The sequence below is a fragment of the Mangifera indica genome, chromosome 19, assembly GCF_011075055.1.
Source record: "Mangifera indica cultivar Alphonso chromosome 19, CATAS_Mindica_2.1, whole genome shotgun sequence".
Classification (NCBI taxonomy): Eukaryota; Viridiplantae; Streptophyta; class Magnoliopsida; order Sapindales; family Anacardiaceae; genus Mangifera; species Mangifera indica.
The window spans coordinates 11585443-11598203 of record NC_058155.1 but is presented as its reverse complement, the minus strand read 5'-3'; the positions used below and the strand labels follow the sequence as shown (position 1 = coordinate 11598203).

Sequence of the window (12761 nt, the reverse complement as noted above, 5' to 3'; positions counted from 1 at the left end):
GAACATAATTTGTTAGAAAGGTCTCATATTCTTATTCTTGAATATAGGCAAAATGTGATCCTCACTTTGGCTTCGTATCTCTCTTATTTTTCTTGTACTTAAATCTCTATTTTCTACCAGTGAAGGTAAAGGCTTCATATACTTTGACTCTCGCAACCTCCATTAACTCTCCTATCTCCAACCTTTGAGCTAATGTCGCTTCCACATCTTCGCTCGTATGCGTGTCCTTCTCACACTTGTATTTCTACTTAAAGTTGTGCAAGATTTTTCCCCTTTTATCATTAGAGCTAATGTAAATTATCAGAAGTCGCATTCCCTACCTAAAAAGCTAACATCATTAGCTTTATATGTTTTCTACAATATCTCCTTAAAATCTGCTACAACAACTAGATAAGTTATTCCTTTCACAAATATTTCTACACTCCTTACACCATGAGGGATTTAACAAGCAAATTCAAAAGCTAGCACAACACCACAGGAAAGCAATTAATGAAGAAAATAACAAACTACAATAAATTACCTGCTTAGACCATGAACCTACTAAGTTCTGGATTCAAGACTTTCTGCCACCTATGTAAGCATTGTACATTTGTCCAGTCCTTGAAACATTCCATATACCAAGAGATAGCAAAACACACCATGCGTAAGCACTGTACATTTTTCTAGTCCCTGAAACATTTTGCTGAAAAACACAGAAACTACAATTAGACCATGTGTGTATATCAAAGAATCAAGAGATGGCAAAACACAAAAGCTCACATATTCATACCAAGAGATAGCAAAACACACCGTGTGTAAGCACTGCACAATTGTCCAGTCCATGAAACATTCCGCTGAAAAACACACAAACTGCAATTAGACCATGTGTGTATATAAAAGAATATCAAAGAATCAAGAGATGGCAAAACACAAAAACTTCCACAGTCATACCACTTTTCTTCCGGTTCTTTCCCTTGAATCATTGAAGAGTCTTCCGCAATATCTCATCCTGAACATAAAATAAAAAACCATCTTGTTAATAAAAGATAAAATAAAACATAATTGAACAGTTTGTGCACATGTGTAAATCATCTCAAAAATAAAGCTAATATGAATGGTACAAAATCCTTATGCACTATAAAATATGAACGCCAGTATAGTTTCATGGTCTCTCTCTGATGGAATCAGATTGAATAGTCATTATGTATTACAAAAAGGTAACATGCCATGAAGCCAATATTTTATATCATCATAAGATCACATAAAATAAAATTTTTGAATCTCAAGGAACATGGAAGGACATCGAAAACCTGAAGAATGGCAAAAAAAACTATAGATAGAAAGTACATATTCACCTCTTCCAAAGTCAATTGCCCTTTTGTGGAATGCCCTGTACGACCAGTAGTCCTCCTATAAAAGAATTAATATAACGTCAGGATTACAATAATAATAACTTACTGATTAGTTTACTTACGAAATTATAATATCAAGATTAAAATCATTCATTGATTAGTAGTCATGTCTCTTTTCACTAAAGGAGTAAAGCAAGCCCAAAACAAACTTAAAACAGCTTAAAACTTAAACCTGAACTAAAGAATGTTATAAGAGGTTTAAAAAAACAAATACACAATGCAATAATAGTCAAGATTGAAAAAAGAATACTAATACATGACGCTTTTAAGAAATTACCTATGCCAAGATTGCATTCTCTGACCACCATAACAAAAGTTGCATACTCTAAAGGAGTAGATATTATCCTTCATTTTCCATGGTTGCTTGTCAAAAAGATAAAGCTGCATACCCCAATTCCTACTTTGTGATGATTTTCCCCTGTATATTCTCTCCAAATCATTATAGATCAACCCAAAAAATAGTAAAATTTTGGTTGCACACCAAACTGTAGGCTGACATGAATAAGAAAAGATGTAATCAGAATCAACAAACAATGATTTCCTTATAAAAGTCAGGCTGACTATTAGAACTCCAATGTGAGTAAAGAGAAAAGTACTTCTTGGAGAACATAATCTAAAAAGCTTAACATAAATCAGCAGTAATTTGCAATTCAACACAGAAAGATAGTAATCAATAACATAAATCACCATCAGAATGAAAGATAAATCATACCATAACAACTAATATCACAAATGGCATTCCATATACCTAGGCTTTCTCAAAACCTTGGGCTTAAATTAACCAACCAAAGGATTTATAGCACAAATAATTGCAACAAATATATAAAACAGCTACTCTCATCTAATATTAACCAGCCCTAGTAATTTACCACTCATTAGTCCACAAAAGTTTCAGCTATAAGGATTAATAACTCCTTTGTAGACACAGTCAAACAAATTATCAAGTTTGGCTCAAATCTAGAACAACCAATTCAAGTTTAGCTCAGAACTAAAATGATCAATTCAAGTTTGATTAATTGATGGATAGTAATATTGAAAAAGAATTATTGAAGAAGAAGAATCAATTGAGAAAAACAAAATTACTAGCCATAGAACACCCAACAATACAAGCCCAAACCTTCATGCCTTCGGCCTAAATAATTCAAGTCATTTCTCACAAACCAGCCCCTTTGTCCACTAGTGCAAGATTTTCCTTTTCCTTCATTAGAGCTAATGTGTCTTCATATCTTGACTTGCAATCCTCCTTTTCCATATATTTGATGCTCGCGTCCTTAAGTTATTATAAAATCTAAACGGGCTATTCTCTGTTTACAACCTTTGAATTAATTCAACGTCCTCATCCTCAATTTGGCTTTACATCCCCTTTGTCCTTTTAGTTGAATATTTGCATGATACTAGTGATGGTCTCATACTTCGAATCCTGAAAGCCTAAATGAACTCTTCTCTTTGCATCCTTAGAGCTCATATCACATCTTCATCTTGGCTTCGTATGTGTCCTCACTTTCTTATTTCTACTTACTAGTTATGCAAGATTTCCGCTTTCTATCCTAAGAGCTAATGCGACCTCCTCATTTTGGCTCTCAATCCCCTTTCTCCTCATACTTGATCCTCGCGTCCTTACATTTTTATAAAACTAAGTGGGTTATTTTATTTTTACAAACTTTGAGTTAATTGAATCACTTCGTCCTCATTTTGGCTTTTCGTATCCCTCTTATCCTTGTTCGTAAATCATAGTTTGATACTAGTGACGGTCACATACTTCGTGTATTTTTTTTAACTGTCTGTACAATCTTTATCACTATTTTTTCATTATACAATTTTAGCCAAAAATTTATTTTAATACATATTTACCCTTGTCTTCGACTCTAAGAGCCTAAGGAAAATACATTTGTCTACTCTTTAAAAAAATTTTAATCCAAGTTTAGATCTAAATGCTACTATTTATTTTACAAAAAGAAAAATCCATCAAATTAAATTGAATCTATATTTTTTTTGTTTAAATTGCTGGAAAAAACGAAACTGTAAAAATTTAAAAAATTTTCGTGGGGTAGGCCAGATGGTAGGCTGGCCAACCTACCATCTTATTGTGAAATTGTTAGGTCAGTTTACCTAGGATCCGACCTATCACTTATTTGGTATGATCTTTTGGTAGGGCGGTCAACTTAGCACCTGGCCTACCACTTAAAATGTGGCAGGTCGGGCCAGGTCTCAAACCGACCGACCTACCTGACATACCCCACAAAAATTTTACAGATTTCTACAGTTTCATTTTTTTCCAGAGATTTGAACACAAAAATATAAATACAACATAAACTAAAGTATTTTTTATATTAAATAAAAATACAATTCATCAAGAATCAACAAATTAAAAGAGCACAAAGTGAAAGATATTTCACTGTTAAAGGATTTTCAAATTTCTAATGAAATAAGAGCATTTAGATCTATACTTTCTTAGAATCCAAGACTAGTATTAACTTAGATTTTTGGCTAAAATTGTATAATAAAAAAAAATTATGATAAAATTTTATCAATCTTTAAAAAATTGTTTAAACAAATTTTTTCCCTTTCCCTATCTATACTTAGAGCAAATATGGCACCTCATCTCGACTTCTTGTCCTCCTACTGCTCATATCCCCTTGTCCTTACACTTGAATTTATATTTAATACTAATAAAGGTTTCATATTTTGTGTCTAGAAAGCCTAAATGAACTTTTCTCTCTACAATCTTAAGAGCTAATGTCGCATCCAAATTTTGGCTTCCTATGAGTGTCCTCCTCACACTTGTATTCTACTTACCAATCGAGTAAGATTTTCCCTTGCCCTTACACTTGAATCTATATTTAATACTAATAAAGGTTTCATATTTTGTGTCTAGAAAGCCTAAATGAACTTTTCTCTCTACAATCTTAGAGCTAATGTCGCATCCAAATTTTGGCTTCCTATGAGTGTCCTCCTCACACTTGTATTCTACTTACCAATCGAGTAAGATTTTCCCTTTTCCATCCTTAGAGCTAATGTAGTCTCCTCATCTTGGTTGTTTACCCTCCTCCTTATATTTGACATTCAAGTAAATTATTATGAAATCTTAGTTCTGGATTCAAGACTTTCTGCCACCTATGTAAGCACTGTACATCTGTCCAGTCCTTGAAACATTCTGCTGGAAAACACAAACTACAATTAAACCATGTGTATATATATAAAAAGAATAACAAAGAATCAAGAGCAAAACACACAAACTTCAATATTCATACCAAGAGATAGCAACACACACAAACTTTCATATTCACACCATGCGTATATAGACCATGTGTGTACCGTACAGACCAGTCCTTGAAACATTCCGCTGAAAAACAGACAAACTACAATTAGACCATGTGTTTATATATAAAAGAATAACAAAGAATCCAGAGCAAAACAGACAAACTTCAATATTCATACCAAGAGATAGCAAAACACACAAACTTTCATTTTCACACCATGCGTATATAGACCATGTGTGTACTAAACAGACCGGTCCTTGAAACATTCCGCTAAAAAACAGACAAACTACAATTAGACCATGTGTTTATATATGAAAGAATATCAAAGAACCAAGAGATAGCAAAACACAAAAACTTCCATATACCAAGAGATAGCAAAACACACCATGCGTAAGCACTGTACATTTTTCGAGTCCCTGAAACATTTTGCTGAAAAACACAGAAACTACAATTAGACCATGTGTGTATATCAAAGAATCAAGAGATGGCAAAACACAAAAGCTCACATATTCATACCAAGAGATAGCAAAACACACCGTGTGTAAGCACTGCACAATTGTCCAGTCCATGAAACATTCCGCTGAAAAACACACAAACTGCAATTAGACCATGTGTGTATATAAAAGAATATCAAAGAATCAAGAGATGGCAAAACACAAAAACTTCCACAGTCATACCACTTTTCTTCCGGTTCTTTCCCTTGAATCATTGAAGAGTCTTCCGCAATATCTCATCCTGAACATAAAATAAAAAGCCATCTTGTTAATAAAAGATAAAATAAAACATAATTGAACAGTTTGTGCACATGTGTAAATCATCTCAAAAATAAAGCTAATATGAATGGTACAAAATCCTTATGCACTATAAAATATGAACGCCAGTATAGTTTCATGGTCTCTCTCTGATGGAATCAGATTGAATAGTCATTATGTATTACAAAAAGGTAACATGCCATGAAGCCAATATTTTATATCATCATAAGATCACATAAAATAAAATTTTTGAATCTCAAGGAACATGGAAGGACATCGAAAACCTGAAGAATGGCAAAAAAAACTATAGATAGAAAGTACATATTCACCTCTTCCAAAGTCAATTGCCCTTTTGTGGAATGCCCTGTACGACCAGTAGTCCTCCTATAAAAGAATTAATATAACGTCAGGATTACAATAATAACAACTTACTGATTAGTTTATTTACGAAATTATAATATCAAGATTAAAATCATTCATTTATACACTAAATGTGGAAGAGAGTACAGATTGTAAATGTTGATTAGGAGTCATGTCTCTTTTCACTAAAGGAGTAAAGCAAGCCCAAAACAAACTTAAAACAGCTTAAAACTTAAACCTGAACTAAAGAATGTTATAAGAGGTTTAAAAAAACAAATACACAATGCAATAATAGTCAAGACTGAAAAAAGAATACTAATACATGACGCTTTTAAAAAATTACCTATGCCAAGATTGCATTCTCTGACCACCATAACAAAAGTTGCATACTCTAAAGGAGTAGATATTATCCTTCATTTTCCATGGTTGCTTGTCAAAAAGATAAAGCTGCATACCCCAATTCCTACTTTGTGATGATTTTCCCCTGTATATTCTCTCCAAATCATTATAGATCAACCCAAAAAATAGTAAAATTTTGGTTGCACACCAAACTGCAGGCTGACATGAATAAGAAAAGATGTAATCAGAATCAACAAACAATGATTTCCTTATAAAAGTCAGGCTGACTATTAGAACTCCAATGTGAGTAAAGAGAAAAGTACTTCCTGGAGAACATAATCTAAAAAGCCTAACATAAATCAGCAGTAATTTGCAATTCAACATAGAAAGATAGTAATCAATAACATAAATCACCATCAGAATGAAAGATAAATCATACCATAACAACTAATATCACAAATGGCATTCCATATACCTAGGCTTTCTCAAAACCTTGTGCGTAAATTAACCAACCAAAGGATTTATAGCACAAATAATTGCAACAAATATATAAACCAGCTACTCTCATCTAATATAAACCAGCCCCAGTAATTTACTACTCATTAGTCCACAAAAGTTTCAGCTATAAGGATTAATAACTCCTTTGTAGACATAGTTTGGCTCAAATCTAGAACAACCAATTCAAGTTTAGCTCAGAACTAAAATGATCAGTTCACGTTTTATTAATTGATGAATAGTAATTTCGAAAAAGAATTACTGGAGAAGAAGAATCAGTTGAGAAAAACAAAATTACTGGCCATAGAACACCCAATAATACAAGCCCAAACCTACATGCCTTTAGCCTAAATAATTCAAGTCATTTCTCACAAACCAGCCCAACCAACCTTATCTTAAACCACCCAACTACCGATCATCCACCTAAAAACCAAGAGCACCAAATATTATCAAACTCCAAAATAAGGGAATCGACAAAATAGAACCAACGACATCAATTGTTTAGCTTGAACTCCAAAATAAAACATAACAAACACTTTATATGAAACAACACTAGGATCAGCTCCTCCCAAGGTAAGCCTTACAATTAGCCAAATACTGTCCTAAACTCAAACTATTTTTCTTCTTTCCGTGTACAATCTTAGCTCTTTTCTATATATACTGCCCATATGTATGTACCATACATGTTTCATAACTTTCCATTCCCATATATTTCACCAAAATAGATGAGAACAAGTGGTTTTCAAAGAGTGGTATAATATTAAGATTAGATGATAATAATAATAATTAATTAATATAATAATTATGATTATGTTAGGATAGAATATAATTTAATTAGGATAATATTTATTAGGATTACAAACATTATTAGGATAATATTATTAGAATATTATCTTATTATTATTTAATTAGAATAAAATTTATCTATAATTATAATTGATGAAGAGTAATATTTAAGTCAAATAAATGGCATTGGGAAGCTATGGAACATGTATGGTATGACTGAAATTGGATTGAGGAGTTCTAAAACATGTGTGTTAAGCAAGAAAAGTATGTATAAAAGGGAGATAGAATTGTAAAAGGAAAGAAGAAAATAGTCTCTGAGTTTAAAGCAGTCCAACTTCTCTTGTTGCCAAGATTATTTCAAAATGGGATATTTGTTTTGTTTTAGAGGTTCCTATCATCTTCAAATTAAAACAAAAAATGAAATAATATTCTAAAGCTATTAAGAACATAAGGCCTTAGAGGGGTTTGTAAAGGCAACAAGATAGTATACAAGAAAATTTTAGAGGTTCCTATCATCTTCAAGGAATGGTACATTTTGTTCCAACTAAAAATGTTTGTCATTGGTCAACCTAAACCAAAGGTGGGTATGGATCTATTCAGTTGATCTATACAGAATTGATATAGAGGTACCATAATTCGTGAGTAAAGAGTTCATTTATATAGCCTATAAATGTGGAAAGTAAGGATGTATCGAGCTCCCTTTCCTCTCAAAACTGTGAACCCCTTAAACTAATAACCACATCAATTTTCTACTTCAATTAGAAATCTTTTCGAGCTTCCCACACTCTAAAAATAGTAATGAAATAGTATAGCAACATCATTCACAACAACAAAAAATAATAAGATAGAGATAATCCTCTTTTTGCCATAACATGGGCAGATTGCAGAGTTATATGTAATTTTGAACGTATAGCATCAAGAACCACTGAAATACTAGAAATAAATCAAAGAAGTAATAATAATAAAAAAGCATAAAAATTAATTAAACAAAGTGCATATGCTAAATGCATAATTAAGATACTTAAATTTTAACCTGCACCCCTTGATTCAACATCTTATGTTCCAAACTGTATATCACCTCATCTTCTTCAGACGGCTTCTAAAGTGTCATCCAATACACCTCTTAATAGACATGCTAGTTCCATCAGCAACAACAGACCACCTGAAAAAATATTACCAAAAACATAGGAAATATACCAAAAAGGAAGTTTTAAGGGAGAATAGAAGGAAAGGGAGATTTTCTCCTCAAATACATCTAACCTGGAAAAATAAATTTAAGGAACCATTTTAAACATTTGTTAAATACTTCACGTTATATATATTCAGCCACACAAGTATTTATTAGACATGGCTAAAATTTTTTCAAGAACTAAGATAGTATTGGAAGGGCTTGCTAGGTACAGCGGTGTAATGTCACCCAACCCTGTCAGCTATTGGAATAGAATGGGTATGCATACATACCAAAGGAATAGAATCCACAGCATTGACAATTGCTGGTGCCAACCACACAGCAACCAATGCACCACTTCCATATAAAAGAACTGAATATGTGCATCTCTAGAGTCAACCTGCAAAGTATTTAATAAATCACCAATATAAACAAGTCATTCATTTGCCATTAACAAATTATAATAATAAATAATTTAAAATAAAAAAATTATTTGAACTAGGTAGCAGTCTTTAAAACATGTTTTTTCAAATCATAAATACCAACTGCACCACAACAATGTTGTACATTAAAGTTCTTCGGTTAACATGCTTTTTACACACACATTTCATTGTCCAAGAAATTCATCAATAAGATAAAAGCAAAAATTATAATCCCAATTATAATATCCTAGATTTGATAGACCAGTTTGCATTCTTAATCATTATTCAACAGAATTAACGACTTAATTGCATAGGAGTCTATAAATCAGAAGAGCATGCAACCGCCTTACTCAAGAACTTCATAAAAAGGACAAAAAGAAAAATTTATTAACAGACGAAGTGGAAGAAAATAGTCTAGAGATAGAAAGGCGTCTCTGACTAAACTTAATAGGAAGAAGCAAACAAACAAATCATTAAGAGATTCCAAGAAAACCCGAAAGGAATCCTTTCAGTTGCTCGGGTAACCGCTCAGGATCAACTTTCATTAAACAATACATAGGAGCTTTCATACATTTAGAAATCATCATGGCAACCAATTTGCAACATTGGTGATGAAATTCAGAAACCCTAATGAACTCACCTTACGCAGCTTCAAGATTCTTAATTTAGAAGAAGTCGATGTGGGAAGGAGAGGAAGCGCCTTTGCAGATCCAAAGTGAAGCAAGAGAAGAAACTGATCTGCAAGTATAGTTTTGAAATTAAAAAGATCAAAGAAAGAGATACTGAGAAAGAAAGAAACGGATTCAAAGATACAAAGGGGCAGGCAGGCGAAGGATATTCAGTATGATTGGTCTGATTTAAACACATGGAAACCATCACCAACGGCCATTTTTTTTCTAAAAAATCTTAGAACGGGCATATTTTCACTTCTTATATATATCAAGCCCACCACACATTATTTGAAAAACCGAAGAATGAACATTAAAAAAAATCCAAATCAAAGATAAAAAGCATTAATATTCCCAAACTCAGCATCCCCAGTTGGGCCCACCGCATATCAATCGTTATGCATATTGGGCGGGCTTAATCTGTATGGAAAGGATGAGCGTATTAAAATCATTTAATCATTTAATATTAAAACTAACGGGACAGTCTTAACGTGGGCCAAAGGACTAGTTTCCACCCAGACTATACTGAAATCTCAAAGTTCTCCCTATTAACTTTGAAAATATCATTTACCCACTTATGACCGGTTAAATTTAATGAAACTCTAACACCTAAAAATTTAATCTCATTTTCCCTCTTAAAAGTTTAAAAACTAACATTTTATTTTTTAAGCCAAGTTTGAAAAGATCGTATTTTCCCCTCTAGGGTTTAGTTTTCAAATCCGTTCACTTTTTCCGGCACCATCGCCAGCCGTCTCTCCCTCCCGACAGCTTCTCTTCCACCAATAGCCCGCTTCAACTCCACCCCAACTCATCCAGCCCTTCCTAATGATTACAACAGAAGTAGGGTACTAATAACAACCAATGATTTTAATGTTGGCTATAACTGGGACGCCCATCAACTTGAAATAGAGCGACTATCAGAAGAAGACTTTGATTTCACGGGATTGAATTGATAGACTGACTATGTAACGGCAAAATTTTCTTATGCATTTGTTGTCTTATCTCTAGGTTATAACAAGGTTATTTTCAATTAATAACTTCCTATATCTTAGTGAAAGTTGAATCTAACGATACTTATTATGAGTTATGAAATTCCTTCATGGAGTAAAATGTTTTTGGATAGGAACTAGAATAAAAATTTGTGTACTTGACGAGTGCTAGTTTCGATTTGGATATTTTGTTCTTTCCTAGTTGTTGACATTCAAAAGTGTTGTTCACATTTTCCAGAAAATATATAAAATATAACAATTATCCCTTTAAACTTGTCTGAGATTTGGAGGGCACAGTGTAATTTTATTATACAAGTTGTAGAAGGTTGCTTGAGATTTTACTCAGCATGCATAAATTTATATGCAACATAACACGTGTTATGTTATTTCACACATGATGCCACGTTATTTTTTATAGGTGGCGTTAAGGTATCAGCCATAGAAATTTTTAACATCTAACAATATTTTGAATAAACCCTTCAATGTTATAGGATTTGTTTAGGATATATGCTTCAAGATTTTTTTTTTTTTAGAATGTTGCATCAAGGGAAAAAATGAAAATTTGAGGGTTTGACAAGCACCCCTCAACTTCTGTTGGATAATTAAGTGATCTTGGTCTTGATATAATTTTTCTCGTTATGATTATTATGTGTATTGTTGGCAAACATGATAGATATTTGAGATTGAATGTAAAGTTGATCGTCTATTTGAATCGGTGTTTGTTCAACTACCTTCCCAAATTACGTAAATTCATGTATCTTCTTCTCATTAGAAGTCTTATTATTCTAGGGGTCTTTTAGTAAATGTTTAACATGATAATTTTGATTATGTTTCATGTGAACTTGGCAAATATAATGTTTTATTTCTTTGATGATTAGTATCATTTCACTTGGATATATTTTATGAAAAGCCGCTCTTAGTTACCAAAGATTTATGTGGCCTTTGTTGCTTTTGTGAGAATTCAATTCTCCTGTGTCTTAAAAACTTTTAGAAATGATAATGCCATGGGGTATAACGATACTAAAATTCTTAACTTTCTCTCTCAACATGGTACCATTGTTTATAGGTCTTGTCTTAGTACCTTTTGAAAAAACAAATGTGCATAACACAAACATAGATACATCCTAAGCACTATCCATACTTTTTTTATCTATGCCTCATGCCTTGAATAGTATTCCCTCACTAGCAACCAAAGTCCTTATGAATGTTTATATAGTAAACTCCCTTATTATAATTGCAACACTGTCGATTTAGTATGTTTTAAATTATTTGATGCTTTTGAGAATGGAAAAACATTGGCCAAGTGATGTTGAAAATTTGGAATTTTGACCTAATAATAAGTTGTGCATGAAGGATGCATGTTTGTTCATAAGCGCTTCATGTGGATGATATAGATATCCTGCCATGTCAAAATTTTTAAGTGGGTGAACAACCGTACGTCAATTAAGCACAATTGTTCCAATGGTTGTTATCTGATTTTATTTAAACAATCACATTCTGCACGATTTCCCTCTCAATAGATTCTGATCATATTTTATTCTCATCCCATATTTAAACTTTAACTGTTTAGCATAGAAGATTTTGGGCCATCGGAAGAGGATTTCCGATGACCAAGAAGAAGTTTCTGGCATCGAACTCTATGGTTAGAATAGAGGTAAATAAGGGTTTAATGTTTTCTCATACTTTGATGAACGTGAACAGATTTTTGATGCTAGAGATTGCATGTTGATTAAGAAATATGTGAAAGCCAAATTATGGATAAAATTATTAGTTATAATACTATTAGTAAGGATTAAAACTGAAATTATGACCATGAAAGAACATGAAATGTCATATTAAGAATATCATTTGTTATTGTGTTGAATGAGGAAAATATCACATAGCATTGCACTTTGGTTCATTTGGTTAAGAATTGTAACATTCCCTCGAGAAGTATTGCCTCCGAAGAAAAGCGTCATTAACCATGCCTATTAGAGCATGCATTAACTTAAGACTTCAATCATACACATACAACATAATATAACATTCCAAAAATATGAGTATCCCTTGTTGGTATTCAATATCAATGATTCCTTGCCCTCTTAAGATGATAAATTTTAGCATATCACTACAAGAATTACAACCTATTCTA

General features: G+C 32.5%; 1 protein-coding gene and 1 pseudogene across 6 annotated transcripts in view; both read right to left on the bottom strand.

Annotated features, from left to right (window-relative positions):
* The window catches only part of LOC123202716, a 52241-nt gene that overhangs the window by 8105 nt on the left and 31375 nt on the right, over nucleotides 1-12761 (bottom strand). Inside the window, exons 1-6 of one of the 6 annotated variants that reach the window (XR_006499044.1) lie at nucleotides 5168-5184; nucleotides 4643-4734; nucleotides 4367-4545; nucleotides 931-988; nucleotides 770-833; nucleotides 521-682 (exon numbers count right to left, since the gene is read on the bottom strand). Coding sequence is in view for 3 of the 6 variants with exons in the window: in XM_044618773.1 (XP_044474708.1) it covers nucleotides 4489-4548; nucleotides 4643-4734; nucleotides 4830-4921; nucleotides 5037-5080 (288 nt within the window). In the remaining 3 variants the exon portion in view is untranslated. The other 5 variants (XR_006499042.1, XM_044618775.1, XM_044618773.1 and 2 more) reach the window with 5 other exon arrangements.
* LOC123203798 lies at nucleotides 9486-9565 on the bottom strand (annotated as a pseudogene).